Source organism: Aspergillus steynii (genome assembly GCF_002849105.1).
Source record: "Aspergillus steynii IBT 23096 chromosome Unknown P170scaffold_10, whole genome shotgun sequence".
NCBI lineage: Eukaryota > Fungi > Ascomycota > Eurotiomycetes > Eurotiales > Aspergillaceae > Aspergillus > Aspergillus steynii.
This window is the reverse complement of record NW_020194407.1, coordinates 327,585-348,547: the sequence shown is the minus strand read 5'-3', so window position 1 is coordinate 348,547 and position 20,963 is coordinate 327,585. Positions and strand designations below refer to the sequence as shown.

At 53.7% G+C, this 20,963-nt stretch overlaps 4 protein-coding genes across 4 annotated transcripts; 1 reads left to right on the top strand and 3 right to left on the bottom strand.

Annotated features, from left to right (window-relative positions):
* The first annotated feature begins 10 nt into the window (after nt 1-10).
* P170DRAFT_441051 (DASH complex subunit ASK1) lies at nt 11-1,739 on the top strand. Its single transcript, XM_024850223.1, has 4 exons — nt 11-267; nt 335-441; nt 512-1,442; nt 1,527-1,739. The coding sequence occupies exons 1-4, from the start codon at nt 177-179 to the stop codon at nt 1,661-1,663; spliced, it is 1,266 nt and encodes a 421-aa protein (XP_024698895.1). The 5' UTR covers nt 11-176; the 3' UTR covers nt 1,664-1,739.
* Nucleotides 1,740-2,573: 834 nt separating this feature from the next.
* On the bottom strand, nt 2,574-6,217 carry P170DRAFT_480555 (putative Rho GTPase activator Rga; the record flags this gene model as incomplete). The annotated part of the gene is made up of 6 exons (XM_024853790.1): nt 2,574-3,073; nt 3,137-3,232; nt 3,291-5,315; nt 5,412-5,945; nt 6,018-6,048; nt 6,140-6,217. 6 exons carry the CDS (start codon nt 6,215-6,217, stop codon nt 2,574-2,576), a joined length of 3,264 nt encoding a protein of 1,087 aa, XP_024698894.1.
* A 1,329-nt stretch (nt 6,218-7,546) lies between these two features.
* Nucleotides 7,547-12,184, bottom strand: P170DRAFT_513934 (ABC transporter ATP-binding protein). Its single transcript, XM_024855160.1, has 2 exons — nt 11,912-12,184; nt 7,547-11,821 (listed from the first exon to the last, which is right to left on the bottom strand). Exons 1-2 carry the CDS (start codon nt 11,987-11,989, stop codon nt 7,781-7,783), a joined length of 4,119 nt encoding a protein of 1,372 aa, XP_024698893.1. The 5' UTR covers nt 11,990-12,184; the 3' UTR covers nt 7,547-7,780.
* Nucleotides 12,185-15,569: 3,385 nt separating this feature from the next.
* On the bottom strand, nt 15,570-20,826 carry P170DRAFT_485239 (uncharacterized protein; the record flags this gene model as incomplete). The annotated part of the gene is made up of 4 exons (XM_024853921.1): nt 15,570-17,688; nt 17,741-18,820; nt 18,907-19,025; nt 19,078-20,826. 4 exons carry the CDS (start codon nt 20,824-20,826, stop codon nt 15,678-15,680), a joined length of 4,959 nt encoding a protein of 1,652 aa, XP_024698892.1. The 3' UTR covers nt 15,570-15,677.
* Between the last annotated feature and the right edge of the window lie 137 nt (nt 20,827-20,963).

The window sequence follows — 20,963 nt, the reverse complement described above, 5'->3', positions numbered from 1 at the left end:
AGGCAGGTCACGCCGTTCCCCGCTGCGCCTCCACGTGACCGGCGGGCCCTTATCCACCAGCCCTACATCGCATCCGCTTTGGGCATTCCGTTGTTTTCCCCTCCGCGTCTCTTCTCTTCCTCCTCTTCCATCTCGACATCGCCCCCTCTGCATCTCCCCTCTCCCCCGGCGTGACCATGTCTCGCCCCTCTTCGATCGCGCAGCGTCCCCTGACGCTCACCGAGGAATTGGAAAAACTCGAACAATCCATTACGCTCACGTTGCAGGGTATGTATGGTTGTATGGTAAACAATCGGACATCTGCCCCAGGAGCTAACCACCACCGTCTCTGTAGAGATTGATCACAATTTCAGCCAAGCCCACCGCATCGTCACCAGTAGTATCCTCCCTCTGGTGGAACAATATGCAGACCACTCGAAAGATGTCTGGCAAGGCGCAAAGGTGCGTTTAAAACCCGCTCTCCTCCAACCCCGCCGCCACTTAATCAACCTCCCTAACCCGATCATCGCAGTTCTGGAAACAATTCTTCGAAGCAAGCGCCAATGTCTCGCTCTCCGGCTACGAGGAGAAGCCCGATGAGTCCACGATGCAAGAACAAACAATGACAGAGGAGGACGTGACGAAGAGCGAACTCGATGAAAGCGTGTCCTACGAAACCCCGTCCTCCGAGCGCCACCGAGCCGACGATCTCGAACTTACCGATCTCAACCTATCATCTCACAGCACGCCCCGCGCCCAGCTTGACAGACACGCCCAACCCGAAAATGACACCACCGTGACTTCGTCCATCGCCCACCCCTCCCCTTACCATGAGCCCGAGCCGCATTTCGAGGGCGAAGATTCCATGCTCCCATCGACGCCGGGCAAGACGCCATCCCGACCGCAGGATCATACCTACAACTCAAACCACACGTTCGACGACCCCATGTCTTCCTCCCCCTTTATCGAGCGCGGAGCCTACGCGGACGACGATCCGATGAGCCACCAAAAAGACCACGACCCGGTGATGCACCGTCTTCAGGATCGAACGTACCGCGTTCAAGCTACACCCCTTGGAAAGGGCTATGGCGGTGGAGGCAGTCGCCCCAAATTCACCGTCACTCCGAAACCGTCGACATCCAAGTCCAAGTACGGCTTCGATGATTCCCCGCTCTCGAGTCCCGAGCCGGAAGCTCCTCAACTCCACGCCGAGATCTTCTCCTCGCCGCTCAAGGCCAGGACACCCGGTACGGGCCGGAAGAGGCGCCCAAGCAGTAATCACATGCGTATTACTCCGCAACCCGGATTGAGCGTTTTGACGCCTGCCAAAGGTGGAGGAAGATATCAATCTGGCTTTGACAGCGATGACGATTTTGGTGACGATGACGATATGGATCTTGGACCTAGTCCTCCCAAGACGATGCAGTTCCATATCCCGCAGAGTCGACTGATGAGAACGCCTGGTTAGTCCTTTCCCTCCTTTCTTTACAAGTCACTACCTCATGGTACCGTCTTGAACGCCCTGCTAACCCGAATATCCGTTCCAGCCAAAGAAGCATCCAAGCGCATCGTCGAGGACCTCCTCTTCACTGCCGGTGCAAACGACACCACCGACGACGTGCCCGAAGAACAGAGTCCCAGCGTCATCCGACGAGTGGAGCGATTAGAGGACGAAACCTTCTAGGTGGTTTGTACATGTGTAATGCTATGTAGTTATTATGGACCTTATCTATTCCACAATATATCCTTTTCCTTTTCAGCCTTCAATCTTCACCTACTCTCGTCTTAGCTGTACTGCCCACAATACCACGTCTATCGGTAACTACTGCGGACCAGGAGTTTCAGAGAATTATTATAGTATTCGCTTGCATCTGCGCCCAGTCCCCATTCCTCCCTTCCCCATAAACCAAGCTAATGAATGGTACTGTAGTTCCCCCTGGTAAACCCCTTCAAGCTCGTGGATTAGATAGATAGAACACACAGAAAACGAAACCGCACTGACGAGAAACCACAGAAACTATAAAATGCGGGAAACAAGGAAAAAGAAAAGGAAAGAAACGCAACGAGAATATGTTCAAACATCCGCACCACGGAGAGCAGAGAACAGAAAAGCAAAGGACAACTAGCTTCGAGCCTGCGGAATCGAGACCAAAGGATATAAGAATGACGAGATTACAAGAGCGTATGGTATTGCAAAGGACACGAAGAAAAAGGGTATCGAGCGTGAGGAGCAGATCATCAGAGGGAGGGGGATGGAGAGAAGAGAGATAGAGAGAAAAATGGGACCCAGGGATTGGGAAGACGGTGATATCGATGATGATGATGATGAGTGGATGCATGGGAAACCATTCCCAACAGGATATATGTATGTACAAGCTGTCGAAGAGGCCATGTTTAGAGGGGGTATTTCTAACGCCGAACAAATCTGAATAGCGAGATATCCCCCTTTTCTCCAAAATTTCAATGCGAATGGAGAAGGAAAACAAGCAGATAGAAAGATGAGGAGAAAAAAGGGGGAAGAAAAGAAACGCCTCGAAATCCCTGATTCCAGACCAGGTAAAAACCAGGCTTTTTCATATGACTCAAAAAGAGATTCAGCCCTGCATACCCATGAAAATCTCTTGACAGTTATCTACCAAGAATTTCAAGACCTCGTTCTTCTTCTGAACGTCCGTCATCTCCCGGGCCAAACTCTGTGGCCTCATGATCGTCGGAGCAAACACGACGGCGATGTTCTGGCTGGTCATCAAATTCTCCTTCTCACGCTCAACCACTCGCTTCAAGTGGAACACCAGGAACTCCAGCACGTCCTGATGAACTCGAGGCAGCTCGCCAAGGCTCTTCTGCAGATTCTCGATCCGTGCGGACTGCGAGGTGATGTCACCCGAGTCGATCACCTTTTCGTAGACTTCGTAGGTAATGAGAGGCGTAGGCAGTTTCCGGAAGTACTGCTTCAGCGCCGACGTGACGGCATGAATGTCGAGATCAGGATCTGAAATATCGTAATCTTGAGGAGACCTTTCAAACCCGTCACGGATGGTTTGGATCGCCGAACTAGCCCCCGATTTACGGTAAATACCTTCCATATCCATGCCTGTTCAAAGTGATGATGAGTTAGACGATTACTTGGTTGGGAATGACTCGAGGAGGAACTCACCTCGCAACTCAACCTCCTGGATACACCGGGTGATAATGGCGGGGATGATGCTCTTTTCATGCTCCATGCGCTGTTCCAAGTCGGTACCAAAAAGTCCTAAAGACGATCAGAATCCAAGGCTGCAAGAGAAAAGACAAGAGGCGCCAGAACTTACCGTTCGGAGTACTTTCTGCCAGAACCGGAACGCTATCCGTTTGGGGGATTCTAGTACCCGTCTGCTTGTTGCGCTGATTTCCAAAGAACCCGAATCCTTGGCGACTGGGGTCCTGGGTCTGAGAGCGAGGCAAACCGGGACTGGGTTCGGTTGGGGCCGCATTTTCACTCGACATAAAGGCACCCTTGATGCCCTTGGTGACTCCCTTGGCCACGTTCTGACCTCCCTTCTTCCAGTTGAACTTACGGGGTTGTCCCTTGCGGATGCTGACGACTTGAGGACCGGGAACGATGGTAGCGGGTTCGGCCTCTTCGGATACATTGGCAGCCGATACCGACGGGGCCAATTCGCTGTTGGCTGCCTTCAGCGCATCGATGGACGATAAGGACTTCTCCTTTCCGTGGGAATAGATGCCGAGCCCGTTCGCGCCGCGGTTGCCGTCCGAGGAGTTGTTCGCCTTGTACAATTCTTGAATCTGATGCACCAGCTGGTTGTTCAGCTCGGCCAGCTGCGCGTTCTTCGACGAGAGTTGCTCAAACTCCTGGAAGCTCTTGTCCTTCATGCGGTTCAGATTGGCCAGTTCCTCCGCGGTGTCGTTCCGTTTCTGAACCAGCTCTTCGATCTGCGGTGTGAAAGAATCCTTCAGTTTCTGGATAGACTCGACGAATTCCCGGAGCACATGGTTGGTCAATTTCCCAAGATCCAAGGGGCCGCTGGCGCCGCGCCTCTCGGCCTCCAGGTGGTCCGTCAGCACCGAGAGTTCCCGCATCACGATTTCCTTCTGAGCATCCAGGACCACCATCGTCGATCGCTTTTCACTGAGTTCCGTGTTGACCTGCTTGACATCGGCGGTCGCGTTCAACATTGCTTCCATCTCGGCGATCTTCTGCTCGCGTTCCAAGACACGCTGGCGCTCCTTGCGCAACTCACTGCGCAACCACGCAACTTCTTCGGAGCCTCCGCTCTCTGGAGAGCCCGCGGAGGGGCTCTGAGCTTCCTGGAACGTGGTTCCGTTAACCGGCGACTTGGGTGACTTTGAATCCCGAGCCATACGAGAACCCTTGTCGCTGAAGCTCCGGCCATGGCGTACCGAGTTTGACATGCGACGCAGGAAGGACTCGTTGGTCTGAGCCGCGTGGGGATCGTCCGAGCCCATGATCCGAGCCATATCATCGTCCGTAGCGAGATCGCCGCCTCCGGAGCGCAGCAAGGACGGAGATCCCGCCCGATCCAGTTGTTGAACGGTGCTGATCGAGTTCGGGCGCGGGGGTTTGAATTGTTCCTGGTTGACCTCGCCGTGAGGAGTGCGCGGGGATTCGGCAACCTTGGGCGTGCTCCTGCTGCGTTCATGCCACTGCTCGACCGGGCTGGTCGCCTGCGGACGTGGCGAAGCGCCGGAATCCTTTCGAGGGAACTGATGCAGCGAGTCTCCCCGCTTGGGAAGGTTCTGGATGCTGGTGGAGGAAAGGAATGATCGTGCCGAGTCCAACGATCCTCCGTTCTCGTGTAGTCGGCGAAGTTCATGCGACGGCCGGCTTGGGAGCGTAGTGGCGCTTTCCACGGCCGTGGATCGTTGCGAGTCCGCAGTCGAACCATCCCTCTGGAGAGTGGTCGACGATTTGGTGCTTTCCGGGCTCGGAGTGGAGAAGGTGCTCGTCTCGTGGGCGCCCGAGGGCAGGTCAGATCGGGAGCTCCGCGTAGAGCCATTCGCACCCATGGCGGCCTCGCCCTGGTGCCAGTGAGCATGGTCGATCTCCGGACGCTCACGACCCTTCTCCTGGTAGGCGATGTGAGGGGACGAGCTCTCTGAGCTGGCGGGCTCGTATCCTTCCCGGGGAGATTTGTGTAGATGCTTGTTGGCGTCGGTGCCAGACTCTTGGGATGACTGCCCTTGGGATCGTTGCTCTTCCGCAGGGTCAAAGGCGACCGGTATGAGAAACTCTCCTCCACCGTCTGCTTCAGCTTCTCGCGGAACCACGGAGTGACGGTTGCTGCGGTACGTGCTCGAGGGAAGGATTAAGTTTTCTATTGACAAACAGCGACCTAGTCAGCCACACTATTGAGGGATCATAGCAGAGTAATGGAATTTTGGGGGGGGGGGGGTTCTGTTTAAATCCTCACCCTGATGGTTATGCGGGGAAGAAGAAGGCAGAGTTCTTCCAGCGTCCAGCGCAGGCCCCGCCCCTCGAGAAGCCACTTCGGTAGTTGCACCTGCGTAGGCATCGGCAGCAGGATCTTCGGTGGACCGTGACAGGGATTCGGCCTCCTCGGGAGGCAACGAGGGTAGGGACTTGTCCAGCTTCACGTTGGGGGCTTGTTTTTTGGCGGAGGGGGGAACGGCACGGTTGCGCTTTCGGCGGCGCTGCATTAGGGACTCATGACAGTCCATGCAGAAGATACCCTGGGAGGTCCGCGCATAGCGCAGGTTTTCAATCTTCTTTTTACAGTTGCGGCATCGAAAACATTGGGAACAAAAGGCTTGTTCTCCGGTCAGAATGGCCAAGTCCTCGATCTTGTTGTTGCAGGAGCTGCAGCTGTAGGTACAATTGCTGCAGATTAACGAGCCATCTCCAAGAAGCAGAAGGTGGGCGTCCGAATCAAGCAGGGTGCCGCAAGTGCTGCAGCAAAAACATTCGATATGCCATCGGTTCCCGGCTACAGAAGAAGAGCAAGGGGTTGTCAGCCACCGGTGTAATTCCAACGCACAAAGTCTCACGGGTCGCTTACCAAGTTCAAATGCTTTTCCCTCTTCCAGGATCTAGAAAGAATCGGAGGAAGCGACTGGTCAGCTATACTGTTCTATACCCCGAATCCATCCCGTCCCCAAGCAATCAATCGGTCTGGCATACCTCGCCACAGCCCTTGCAAGGGACCGGCACGTCATCCTGCTCCATCGGAGATTCGGGGTAGGCGGCGGGAGACTCCATTTCGACGAGGAAGAAGGGAGATGGCGACCGAGAGGTCGTCTAGATGCGGAAGGGCGGCGAAGTGAAAGTGACGACGCCCGGGGCGCGCCCGCGGAGGCTATAGCCAAGACGAGTCGAGGTGGGAGGGGGTGGGAGAGAGAGGGAGGGGTGGTGGTTCAGATCAGAACGCGCATCCGACGGGAAAGGTGTATGTCGATTGATTGATTATTGATTATTGATTAGACGAAGACCAGGGGAAGGACCGAGTCCAGGTCGAGATCAGGTCGGCGATGGGAAATGAAACAGGACCGCGCGCGGGAGGAAGGAGGGCAATTTCCACAGGAGAAAGCCAGGTAACGAATCGACGACGACTTATCGAGCCTGTTGCGAGCACCAAAGCGAAGATCCACATTAGTGTTACGATCGACAAGGACCATTATTCTGGACAAGACCGAGCAGGAGAGGGGGACGGGTGACAAGGGGGAAAAAAAGAAAAAGAAAAGAAAAGACACATGGATGAAAAAAAAGAATAGAATAGAATAAAAAAAAATCCAATCACAAACAACCCCGGAATCCCAGCACCGCAAAGCCAGCAGGGGTGACAGAGACCGAGACAGACCGGGGACTAAAAGTGACTTCTACACCGCAGAACCAACAACCCCGTAAGCACCAGAGAGGGGGGGGCCACTATACCATGCAGGACGCCGTCTAGACGTCGATCTGGACGAGGCAATATAGCAGAAGGAACCGTGCCGAATGGAGGGGAGGAGAGGCTGGACGAGCAAGTCGAAACAGATGCAGGATCCAAAAAAAGAAAAAGAAACAGAAAAAGAAAAAGAAAAAAAAAAGAAAAAAGAAAAAAAAAAAGGAACCAATTCAGGGGAATGAAGAGAAAGGCCAGAACACAGAGAGGAGAATAACACGAGGCAATCAGCGATGAGACGACGGGGGGATGACGGAGGGGGGGCGAGCAGGAACAGGGGGGAAAAGACCGACGAGGGAGAGAAAGAGACGAGACGAGACGAGACGAGACGCGATGGGATGAGATGGGATGAGATGGGAAGAGATGGAAGAGGACGAGGGAGAGGCAGAAGGGAAAATGAAACACGGTGAGCGACGGTTTCAGATAAACTCGCGCCGGCGGGAACGAGAGCCCCTCGGCCACCTCACGCCGTCTAGTGCGTCTGGCATTTATTATTAGCTCCGCTCGTCGATCCTCCATTCACTACGCAGTTTTTCGTGTCTTTAATCTTTATTGATCATGGATGAATGATGATTCGACTAGCATTGGCAATTATTCAAAATCACTGCATTCCCGCAACGCCCGTTTCCAATCACTTTCCCAACTCTCTAGATTCAATCAACACGAGGCTTTTGGGCTCCAAATCTATCTATCCTGCTCGCTCTGTCTTTTTCCCCCTGCTCCGTCATGCCTGTCGCAGGTCGCCCTCTCCTCAAATATTAAAAGTCCATGGGTATATATATATATAGGGGGGTGGGTGGGTGTATAAATGTATGTGTTGGTGTCGTAAGATCTCCCGATCTCGAGAGAATCGATGCTGTCCATTCAGATAGACTGAGAGATCAGGTCTCGAGAGACTGGTGGATCACGCTGGTTCGGTACGTCTCGCTGCGCTGGATCAACTCCTGATGCGTTCCCTGCTCCACGCACCGGCCCTCTTCGATCAAGAAGATCTGATCGGCGCGGTGGATGGTGTTCAACCGATGCGCAATCGCCACGATGGTCGTGCGGCCGGCCAACGTCGCCAGAGCCTCCTGGATCCGTTTCTCGGACTCGACGTCCAGCGCGCTGGTGGACTCGTCCAGCAGCAGCATGCGCGGTCGGCGCACCAGCGCCCGCGCAATCGACAGGCGCTGTCGCTGTCCGCCGGAGAACTGCTTGCCGTCGTGACTGCACATCGTCTCGTATCCCTGGGGCAGACTCGTGATCACGTCGTGGATGTTGGCCATGCGGCACGCCTCCTCGATTTCCGCCTGCGTGGGCTCGTGTCCGGGGCACGCGCCCAGGCCGATGTTGAAGGCCACGGTGCCCTCGAAGAGCACGTTCTCCTGCGGCACCAGCGCGATATCGTCGCGGAATTCCGTCCCCAGTTGCCGCGTCACGTCCACGCCGTCGATGACCACCGATCCGAGCGAGGGCCGGTAGAACCGCTCCAGCATGGCGAACGTAGTGGATTTACCCGATCCACTGGGTCCGACCAGCGCGCAGAACTGTCCCGGTCGGATGTTGATGTCAAGACCCCGCAGGATCGGCCGTTCCGGTCGATTGGGATAGGTGAAATGCACGCCGCGGAGCTGGGCGCCGATGGCGCTGTCCGACGTCCGCGAACGCGTCGTCCGAGCCCCGTCCGAGGCCTCCAGGTCCTGGGCCGCAGCCTTCTCCTCGAGCAGACTGCTGGAGGGCTGCTGGCTGCGCGACGAATTGGGCGCCATCTCCTCCTCGGCGGAGCGGGTGTTCAGCAGCTCAACGATGTTGGACGAGGCCACCTTGGCCTTGGAGATGTCGGGGGCGAGAGCGAACATCTGCCCGCAAGACTGCGTACTGAACAGCAGCGCGGGCAGCACAATGAAGAACTGCGTCTGCGAGTAGCGCCCCTCCGCGATCTGGCGGGATCCCCACCAGTAGGCGAGCGCGTAGACCAGGTTGCTGATACTGAATGCCAGCGCCAGCCACACATTTCCGTGAGCGATGGCCTTCATCGTCTCGCGGTAGGGATGCTTCAGCGCCCGGCCGAAGACCTCGTAGGACTGCTTCTCCAGGGAGAAGGCCGAGACTGCCCGGATGTTGTCGACTGCCTCCACCGTGATCGCGGTGGCCTTCGCGAAGGCCTTCTGATGACGCTCGGCGAACTTGGCCTGGACACGGAGCTTCATCATACCCGCCACCAGGAGCACGGGGATAGTCGGGAACAGGACGATGGTGATCTTCCAGGCGATCGCAAACGAGATTACCAGACCGGCTACCAGGTTCACGGCCGTGGCGAGAAGGAGACCGATGGTGGAACCGGTGATTCCACCTAGAGCCGAGGCATCACCGGTGATGTAGGTGATGAGGGTTCCCGGCGTGCGATCCTCCATGCCATGCCACTGCACCGTCTGGCTGAGCAGCGAGCGCAAAGACAAGACTCGGATGCGGTAGAGGATCTTGTCGGCGGCCCAGCCGAAGGCAGCACCGCCCACCACGTTGGCGGTCAACTCGACCAGGGCCAGAATGAAGAACAGCAGCCCGTAAAAGTTTCCACTGTCGCTGATGTCTTCTGCAGCTCTGCAGGGACTCAAGCTGCCCACGGTATGACCAAACACGACTGCCTCGGCCGAATAACTGCCACCGATAATGCAAGACATGCCGAGACCCAGGAAGATCAGGGGCAGGTTTGCCCGGACGAGAGAGAAGATATACTTGGTACTGAACCATGTCGAGCGCTTGTTTTTCTTCTTCTTTTTCTTGTCGTCGTCTTTGCCGTCCTTGGACCCGGGCGGCGTTTCTCCAACCACGGTGTCTTCCGTGACGTCCGATGCGCTGACGCCGACATATGGCTCCTTATCATCCGTGCGCTTGGAAAGTCCCGATGCAGATTGATTGTCCGAAGAGACGCGGATCGCATCATCCGAGCCTTGGAGGTCTTCGGCGCTCAACTTGCCCAGATTCTGCAGGCGCACCATCTCGGCATAGACACCACCTTGCGCGACCAAGTCGGCGTGGGGGCCTTCCTCCGTCACCCGGCCGCTCTGGACGACGACGATCTTGTGAGCGTCCTTGGCCGTGGCGAGACGATGAGCGATGGACACCGTGGTCACGCGCTCGGAGACCTTGGCCAGTGCTGCCTGGATCAGTTGCTCACTAGTCGAGTCCAAGGCAGCCGTCGCTTCGTCCAAGATGAGCAGAGTTGGCTCACGCACGAGCGCTCGGGCGAGCGCGATACGCTGCTTCTGGCCACCACTGAGTTGGTTTCCTGCCGTTCCCACGCTGGTCGCAAGCCCGTGAGGCAAGGCCTCAATGAAGTTCAACGCATTGGACGCGGCGGTCGCCTCTTTCACCAGGTCGACAATCTCGGTGACGGAAGCATCGCAGTGGGAAAGAGCGTCCTTCTCCGACGTGCCATTCCTGATCTTCTCCGCGAGTTCGGGCAGGCTGGAGTCCAGAATAAACGGGGCCAAGCGTTGGTGTTTCTCGGCGGCCGAAGAGACCATGCCGTAGGCGATGTTTTCCAGGATGGAGCGATCCAGCAGCGACGGCTCTTGCTGCACAAAACCGATGTTACCTCGTAAATAGCGAACGTTGAGATCGCGGAAGTCCTTGCCACCGATCGTCAGCTTGCCAGATTTGGGGTCGTAGAATCGTTCCAGAAGGGAGACCACGGTCGACTTGCCGCCACCAGAAGGTCCAACGATGGCCGTGTGCTTCTTGGGCGGGATGACGAAGCTGGTTCCCTGCAGCACGGGAACATCCGGGCGGGAGGGATACGTGAAGTGAACGTCGTGGAACTCGATATCATCTTCGCCAAAGGTGGCCGATTTGTCGCCGTCGTCCGACGTTCCGTCGATGGCCGAGGGCCGGTTGATGACGGTCAGAAGCCTCTCCGAGGCGCCAGCGGCCGAGGCGAAAACGTGGATGAAAGGTGCCACCTGACTCAGGATAAAGGAGGCGTCGATAAGGACGAAAATGACAGTGTACACAGCACCGACCGAAACACCATTGTTGTCATTGTCGACGGAGTGAGAGATCATCTGCGCACCCTCCCAGAAGGCCAGGGCGTTGGCGGAATAGGCGACGAAGTAAAGGAAACCGAGCTGCGCAGCATGGGTACAGGCCTTCTTGAGCGCATCCTTATGCGACTGCGAGAGATAGCTGGCAAATCGAGACTCCAGACGATCATTGGCATTGAAGGCGTGGACCAGAGTCAGGTGGGACAAACTGGAAGTGGCGATGGACGTGGCCGCATTCGCATTCTCTGCAATGCGTCCGGCGTATTTTTTGATATAGTGGCCTCCGATCAGCGACATCAGCATGAAGCAAGGGACGACGGAGATCAGCATTCCCGCAATCTTAGGCACCTTGATAAAGGCAACAACGTAGGACGCCACGAAATACGAGATGGTTGTGATGACCAGGCCGACCTTTTCCGACGTTCCCGACTGCACGACTTCGATGTCACCGACCAGACGAGAGATAATATCACCGGACGGAAGCGATTCGATGAAGTTCGCCTCCTGCTTGATGACACTCTCGAAGTATCGGCGCCGGTAGCGACGCGCCAGCCGTTCACTCACCGTGCACCAGCAGGACGTGTGGATGTAGATAAAGCAGAAGTTGGCGATGGTAATGTAGATGACGTACAGCACCTTCGTGCGCACGCTGTCCGACAGTTCTCCCGACGCATTGTCGGAGCTGGCGCAGGTGGTGGAGTTCATGTCGTTGATGAGATCACCGAAGACGATACCGAGCAAGGGGAAAGGAACGCCTCCCGCAATGGCGAAGATCACACCGGCAATGATGAGGAAAACATCGGTCATGGTGTAGTCCAGGGAAAACAGCAGTCGGACATACGAGAAACACTTGCCCCAATCCGCTTTGGTGGGGATGTATCCCTTCAATTGTTGCATCTGGGAGCAGACACGTCGTCAGTACATCGACTCCCTCTGCCTCCGACAGATGCCGTGCAGCCAAGGAACCCGGGCGGTGGAATAACGTACAAACTTAGATTGCTGGCCCTCGCCAGACGCATTGGGCGTTTCCTGCCCATTCTCGGGCGGAGGTGTCTTCTGTGACATGGTCCGCGGATGCAGACGTATATATGAATCGCTTCAGTATCGTTCGGATCGATCAATGCGGGCAATGCCAGGGAGATGAGTTCTGGAAAGAAGAAAGGAAAAAAAGAAGAAATGGTCTGGTTCGTAGCACTATTCTGGTAGGACCGCGAAGAAACTTTTCTGCATTCCACCAGTCGCTTCAACCAGGATGACGACAATTCACAATGGGTCGAGAGTGAAACGGATCACTCAGCTCATGTCTCCAAGGAGCATCCCTCACTAACCAAAAGCAATGACGATAAAGGGGGAGAGGGAAGGAAACGGGAAGGAAGAAGAGAGGGGGAAGGGAAAGGAAGAAGAAGAAGAAGAAGAAGAAGACGGGGGGGAGAAAAAAAGGAAAAATAAAAAGAGAGCCAGGTAGCTCGCACAAGTGTAGGCTACTAATGACACCCGTCTAGAGAGGAGGGGAATATCCTTTTACCATGTCAACGGCTCCGGTTGCGGCCCTAGCTAAGAACCGGCGCTGAAAGTTAGTCGAAGCCATGGGCTGCAGGCCGAGTGCGAAAGAGTCTAGGAGAGGGAAAAGAGGGTCCCAGAACGACGAGGGCCCAAGGAAGAAAGAGAGCAGAACTCCACTTGGCAGGGGAGGGAGGAGAGACGGGCGGCCGAGGGGAGGGCGCGAGTGGGTTGCGGTGGCCATCTGATAATAATGGCTCTGTGTCCGGGTGGGTTTTGGATGGAGAAAACAATTTCTGCAGAGACGCAGCGACAATGCGAGGGAATGATTGGCGAGCGCCAGTGGAGCGGCGGTTCGTTGCGGTACCTGAAATGGGCGTAACCGAGGGATTCGACTGATCGGATTGATTGATAATTTTTTACGCCAGTTCCTTGGCTGAGTCTTTTTTTTTTTCTTTCGCTTTTTTTTTGCATAATTACCTTCACAGTCTACCTACACGCCAAGGGCTACGCCACAGCCGACTGGGACGTGGCCGTCCGGGAGCTTCTCATCTGATAACTCGCGCCGCCAATCATCGTCGCGTTTCCTTTTCGACCACTTTCGTCCGTCTTCTTCCTCCCTACCTTGTGCGACTCCGTAGATTGCTGCTTGCTACATGGATCGTCCAAGATGACACATCGTTTTACTCCGTAGTTACTCCGATCCTGGTGGTCGCTAGTCGTTACTCGCTAGTTAGTCGCTGCCCAAAATGAAGGGGAAAAAATGGAGGGAGAAAATTTCGTCGATGGCAAAACCAACCGCGACGGATGATGAAATTATGGAGACTCCCCTCCCGGGTTTTCTCTGCTGCTCGATCTCGCCTCGGATCCGGGTCCATCTGGGCTTGGTCTTGGACTCGAATTGATTTTTTTGGGGGGAGATGTCTCCATCAATGGACTAGGATCGATAAAGCCCGACCGAGTGAAGTCAAACGATTTCTGTTCCTTTTATCTAATCTGATTGATTGATAAATCGCGGTGCTGAACGACCCCTGATTTGTAACTATTACTCCGTATTAGTCAGTCCCGGTCCGGCCTGCTACGGACGACTAGTGTCTTGGGGGACTTGGCTTCATTTTCCTGGACTTCCCGTCCTCTCCTCTCTTTTCAGTTTTTCGAGAACAATTAAGGGGGCGATCGGGGAAAGGGTCTACGAATCCTCTCCCCATGGTTCATATCGACGCCGTACAGCCGGACAGCGTAGTCCCTCCATCACCTTATGGTGGAGACGCTTACATAACAGAACGCCTCTCGACCGGAGAGTCGAAGAAGACAAGCGAGAAAGCAAACGAACCGATTAATCTCGAATCCTCCCGACAGTGGCCCTTCAACTTTTTGCCCGTGGTAGGATGAGGTTGATGGTGGACACCTCGGATACTCCGTAAAGGGGCAGCACCCAAAGAAAAGAGAAAAAAAAGGGGGAAAAAGAGCCTGGATCTAATCTGATCGGCATCTAATCAGATTCGCCAGACAAACGTCATTGGATATCGCCGATGATCGGTCCTGCCTAGAATCAATTCGCCTCCCCGATGCTTCCGATGTCAGCTGTTGTGGTCTTGATATTGTGGTCCCAGGGGGTACGGAGAACGACTAGAACTGACCAACCTCTATAAATAATGAGTTAAACATTACAACAGGTCCGGGTTCTTCTAGCAAGCGGTTGCATCATATAAACACAGGCAATTACTTGAAGTCAAGGACACGTGTTTTGGGGCAGATGATAGGATGCCTTGCTGGCCTTACATGCAGCTGCATCCTCTGCGGCTCTCTGCATACTTTAAATGGTTGGCTAAAATTAAGCGTCAGTTCCTTCCATCCTAGAAGCAACAGACTTGCCCAGAGTGCAGTGGACCAGAATCTTCTTGAGGACAGGGTGTAGGTATATAGTCAAGATAGCCTCTGGCTCTTAGAGGTGGCTAATTGCCCCGAAAAAATGGGTTACGTATGCTTTTTATATATATTAGATAGCGCTATGGTAAAGTGTACGCTACTCGAGGGGGTCGACTCCCTGTTGCGGCGCCCGTTATGAGTAATGCTTCTCCTCCTGTTTCTGGTGGAATTCCTTTATGGATAGCTACTAGATAGGAAAACAAAAAGAAATAAACGTCGTAATGTGTACGCTACCAAAGGCTCTCGCTTTTTCAGTCTACTAGATTAATTGTTACAAGAGCCATTATCTTGTCTAGTGTCCTAGGTGTTATTATCCGAAAATTAGCCCCCAGGGCCTTATATAGTCTAATTATTTCTTTCTAAACCTCCTAGCTAATATCGCATATAGGCTATATGTGTTCTGCCGAGAGGCTCGTAAGGTGTCGCGGACAGACCTGGAACATCTCCTGGATGCCACGGGCTTCTACACTTCAATCTGCCCACAGTGAGGGCTAAGTCACCTACCTCTGCCTTTTCTTCTTCTTCTTCTTCTCCTTTGTCCGTTTCTTTCTCTTTTTCTCTTCTGTCACTTCTACTAGCCAATTGCCCTGGATTTTTGGCCATTAGAGGGCCCTCAAGCCTCACGATGGCTACAGCACGCAGGGCCACCCTTCGTTGGGGGTCTATATAATCGTGATGGCAGTGGAATGAATGAATGAATGGATGACCAAATAAATGGTCGAAATGAATCAAGTGAATGAATCGAGATCTCTGAGCAACTATCTACTGCGAAGATGACCTTGACTATATAGGCAAGGTTACATGACATGCGATGCGGAACGAGCCATGAAACAACCGGAATCTACTACTACTACTACTACTACTACTACTACTACTACTACTACCACCTTGGCTAAACACCCGCTCGCCAGTCATTTTATCTCGCAGCCTCTGATCCCCACAGACAAGGAACGTCCCTGTTGGATAAATGGCCGCCGTCTCGATCTTCTCTTCCGATCAAGGATGGAGAATGCAGGGGTATCGGACCTTCACAATGCGTCCGAACAACAGAAACGAGATGAATCGCCTCGAGGCCGAGGCTTTGGCAATGGAGTACGAGAGAAAGGAATTCAAAAGATAAGAAACAGGGACCGCGCATTCTGATTGTTTCTTTTTCGTGGCTTATCCATACAAAACGTAAAGTATACACAGCTTTTTTGTGAGCCCAAAAACAAGAAAACCAAAGTGGTATCAACACCAAAAAACACAATGCAATGCCTCCCCCCCCCAAAAAAAAACAAAGACACAAAATGCAACACAGAACCAAAAAGAAAACAAAAAAGTCTCAACCTCTGGCCAGATAGTAGGCCAGGAGGTTACGAGTCCCCGTTGAAGGGGTTCCAAAGAACGACCAAAATTTTTCTTCATCCCCAATCAGTGCCTTGAGGTGAACACACGACTGGATGGCTAGTCGACGCACCTCCGCATGTCCGTCTTCAAGTCTTCCAGCAACGAGTGATCCGATCCCCTGCACGATGCTCTCCGGGAGGCCTAAGCCCGAGGCATTTCGCCGATGAAGAGCCCCTGCCAATAACATGAGACCCATTGTAATCACATTTTTTTCTTCTTTTTTGTCTGAAATGGCGTCAAGAATAGCCTGAATGGAGTCGAACGTCCCCTGGTCCAGCTCGGTCGAAACAATCCGCGATGCGATTTCGTCGAGGCGGACAGCAAAATAACCCGAAGCATCGCAGCGTCCTCTGGTCTCCAGGAAAGACGAAATCGTTTGATAATATAGACGCGCCCCCCCCGTAGATGTGTGGTGTAAGAATGCCCCATTGCATAAGAATAATGTATGCTCGAGCACGTCAAGAAGTGGGAGGAGCGAAGTGTCTGCCCCCCCAGTGCCGTGCCCCCGCACCAACGCGCCCAATAGAGCGTCTGCCAATTCATTGTGCTGACCTTCGGACAGTGTTGCCGTGGCGGACCCCATTACGCTCCGCAGCTTCCTGAACCCGTGCGGATCCATTCTATTGCTACGGATCAGCTGGATCCCCCTATCGAGCAAGTGCTGCGATCGGTTGGAATCTTGAGAAGAAGGGGTACTTACTCTGCGGTTGGAGTCCTCATCCGTGCGCTCTAAGAGCGCCCGCTGCCACCTTGGATCCTCGTCGGGACTTGGGACTCGGAATGATACTCGCCGCACACGGGGCATTGCCTGAGGCCACTCGCCATTGGAACTCGGGACTCTGAGGGAGGATCGTCGCACATTGGGCACCGCTTGCTGAAGTTGTTCGATCTGATCGGGTGATGGCGACGCATCATAAAGCCAATTCCCATTGTCATCCTTCCACACAAAGTTCTCCGATAGTAAGGAATCATCAAAGTAGTCATCCAAGTTGAATGGTGGAGTACCTGGGTCGGTTTGTGCAATGCTTATCGATCCGCCAGATCCCGATCGCATTGAACTCATGTCGTTACTGGGCACGTGTGCCGCCTCACTTGATGGAAGTGAATCAATTTCGTTGCTGGTCACTCTTGAGCCATCGACTGAGCTCCAGCTGCTACACACGCGTGCCATCTGACTTGCTTGTCTATGGCCTATCTCGCTGCTCGCCACACGTTCTGGTTTGCCGGTCTGCACGCATCTAGTGTAGGGCTTGCCCGATTGGAACGGGGTCCTAGCGAGATCTGGTTCCTCCGAAAGTCTGGCAATCCGGCATGGATCAAAAACCACCATGTTCTCAAGACAGGTAGATGCGGATCCTTGAGTGGCTTCGCTGGCTCGACTGGTTTCGCTGGCGTGAGTAATTCCGCTGACATCGCGCATGGGCATCTTGCCCCGTTGTGTTTCAGAAATTCCTCCATCGTTATCGCATGACCTATCATCGTTGTCCGTCATCACAGATTGTGCATATCCTGTCTCGTTCATCTTTTCTTGCTGCCCCCTCAACTTGAAACGCCTTGGCCGCACAGGCGCCAAGTGAAGGGTCGAAGGCCCTGCAAGGGCAGGCGACTCTTCGGGTGCCCTGTCTTTGAGGACTTCGGGTGCCTTGTCTTTGAGGACTTCGGGTGCCTTGTCTTTGAGGACTTCGGGTGCCTTGTCTTTGAGGACTTCGGGTGCCCTGTCTTGGGGGACTTCGGGTGCCTTGTCTTGGAGGACTTCGGGTGCCTTGCCTTTGAGATGGACCCGTTTCTGGGCAGCGATAACCGATCGGAGGGTGGGACGGCCGGCCTCGGGAGCTGCGGCCACAGGATTGTTTTCGGTTGTGGATGTGCCGGCAACTCGAGTCTTTGGGTTGTGTGCGCTTTTGTCCAGGAGGCTCTTCGATTTCGGATCTAGATCGGATGCAATACTGTTCGAATGTTAGCATGCCATTGCCAAAGGAGGGGCGGAAGGAAACTCACCTTTCTGCTTTGGCGGGCCAGACCACGTAGAAAGTCCAATAAGTGTGACGCATCTCGTCTTTGACTCTTGGATTAGCATCCTTGAGACCGATCTTGATTGACGCTGTGATCAAGTTCAGTCCGTTGCCATGTTCAATGGCAGCCTTGATCGATGGGTGTCGGTTGATGATGGTCCGCAACCAACCGGCGGCGAAAAGACGGAGGTTAACGTTTCTATCGGAGGTGGAACTGTGGATGTGCTGCAAGAGGCGCTCTTTGTAAGAAACGTTCGCCATGACCGCATCAACGGCGTTGTTCGCATTCTGCGATGCGATCTTCTTAGACACAACGCAGACCTTCAGTAAGTTCTGGATGATGATCTCTACCATGTTGTCGATACCCGGACCAAGCAAGCGAGCCATATCGGTGACAAGGTAAAGACCATTCGAGGACACGGTGGTGCGAAGTGAAAGGACTGTCTTGAAAATTCCATCGAGATGGATCTTGAAGCTGGCGTGGACTATCTGCGGATAGTCCTGAGGTGCATTACCGCCGATCATTCGTCGGAGAGTGATAACCGACTTCTCTCTCTGAGACCAGTTCTCTTCACTTTCGCGGCCTTCGAAATAAGGGGCCATTTCCCGGAAGATATCCTCCAGTTGATCGGCCGAGCGGACAAAGAAGGGCTGGACTTTAGGGGCATTAGACTGCGCCACGGGTTTGAAAGGCGGCAAGGATGGGAGTGGGGTCTTCGATCGAGGTACATCCTGTTGCAGAACTTCGACGTCCAATTTTTCGCCGAAGTTGGCCCGTTTGCGGAGATCTTCGAGAGGAGCCTGGTTCTTTTCGAGCTGCTGTTCAAGCATTGCAACCTTCTGCTCTTGCAAGGCCAAAGCGTTTTCCTCCTCAGCACGCCGTATGTCGCGGCGAACGACCAGCAGGTCGCGGTGCTCGGTCATTCCTTGAGAGAAAGACGGTTCTTCGGGATCCTCAATGGGGCCAATTTGCGACAGGATCCAATCTCGAGTGGCCTTCCGAGGTAGATCAACCCTTCTCTCCATGGTGCGCTTGAGGTAAAGTTTGGATTCGTTGTCTTGGTTTCTGGAACGCTAGTCAGTCATCATTCTCACGAAAACCAAGCAGGAAGGAAATGACAAGGAACGAAAAGCTAGGCATGCGGATCTTACATAAAAAGTTCGACAAGAACCGATTTTGCCGTCTCTCGGACGGAGAGATCGGCATCTTCAAGACAGCCGCACACGTCCGAAAGGTAACGCCGGAACGCGATTCCATATTTGTTGACCATCTGCGACAAACAATCAGTTAGACGAAAGGAAGCAGGGAACAAGAGAACGCACAATTAACAGCCACGATGTAGCCATTTGTTTGGCCCGGGGGTTCTTCCCTTTCAGGGCGGTGACAAGCACGATTTCTTGGACTTCATCCTGGGCTGCAGGCCAGAAGTCGACGAATGCTTGCGAGGCGTGATTTCGGATTCGTTCCTTTTGATCCCCGAGGCGTTCGAGGAGAACAGGATAGAGGATTCGAGCATACGTAGCCACGAGATGTTGCTGTTGTTGGCTGAATAGTCGTTTTGTGAGGTTGCCGGCGGTTGAGAAGGCTGCTCCGCAGAATCGTGTGTAGTTCGAGCTGATGCCGATTTTGATTGCGTCAAAAAGCCCCTGCACTGCGCCCACGGGGACATTGTTTTGCTTGATGTCCGCCTTGACTGCAAGGAGGCTGTCTACCTTGGCATCCAAGGAGGCATTGGCGTCTCTCAGTCGTTCCAGCAGCCTCTCTGTTTTGGGCTCCATTGCACGCAGGATGGCCAGAATCGATCTGAACCCTTCGACTGTCGAGTAGAAGATGGCGGAATGGAAGAGGCCGAGGGTGATTCTTGCGATGAATATGCAGAAAGCAGAAAGCAAGAAGGCCGGGATCACGAGCAAAGACTGGAAGAAAGGTAGAGTAGTGTCCGAGACGAACGACCGGGCAACGGCAACTGAGTCCGTGCAAGCAGATTTGACAGTGGTGATGCGATCGGAAGTCGAAGTTCTCGCAGTGGTGACGCGGGTCTTTGCAGAATCAACTGCACCCGTAAAAGCGGCCTTAGCACTGGCGATGCGAGTGGTAGCCGAGGTTCTCGCAGCAGTGACGGAAGTAAAGGCACGGGTCTTGAACAAAGAAACCGAATCTCTGACTGAAGAAGCCCAAGTCTTCAGAGTGGTAACAGATTTTGAGAAACGACCGTGGATAGAATCAACTGCACCCGTGAAAGAGGCCTTGATACGAGCGATGCGAGTGCTTACCGAGATCTTTGCAGCAGTGATAGAAGTTGAGGCACGGGTCACAGAATCTCTGAGAGAATTCACGAGACCAAGAGCATAAAGCTTGAGCGGCCTTGCGTAAGCCCTGAGTGGGAAAACGAGATCACGAGAAAAAGATGCAACATAAGCAAGGGAATCAGAGAAGAACGCTTGGAGTGAATCAAGGGCATAAAAAAAGCACAGGGGAAAGAAAACAAGGGAAGTGCGAATGAAAAGCTCCACGGAATACTTCACCGAATAAAGCCAATCGAGTGTGTAGATGTAGCAACTGAAAACAAACAACTGGGTGAAAGCGACAGCATCCAACGAAAACTGCCTAGCTGACCTGACCGAGCCAACAATAAAGGTAGCCCAGTCCAAGATGGAACGCTTCACAGAACGCAAAAACTCGAGAAATGAAACGACAAAACCAAGAACAATTTTTTTGACAATGCGGATTGTCTCGATAACCGAAGTAACGAGAGTCTCCCCAATGTATATTGTGGAGTTAAGCAACGCAACAAGGGAAGTAACAGTTTCAGAAACAAACAATCTCAACGCACGAACGCAATCACGAGCAAGGGAAACAGAAGCAAGAACGAAACTAACACAACGAAAAACAAAAGAAATGAAATCACGAGCAAGGCCTCTCAGGGAGGCAACGAAGTCGAAAACGGAGTCGATGAGAGCAAGAGCAGGTTTGAAGAGAGAAGTGAAGAAAGAAGTGAAGAGGGCAGTGAAGAGAAGAGTGAGGTGGGTGGTGACCCGAGCGAGCAAGTCGAGAAGAAACTGAAGAGCCATGATGGTAAGCTTGACGAAGAGCACGAATCTACAGTTACGGACGCTTGAGAGCAAGATGGGTGAAGAGGAGAAGAAAGAAACAGAAGACGGGGGGAGAGCGAGAGCGCTCTCTTGAAGGACGAGGGCATTGAGGACAA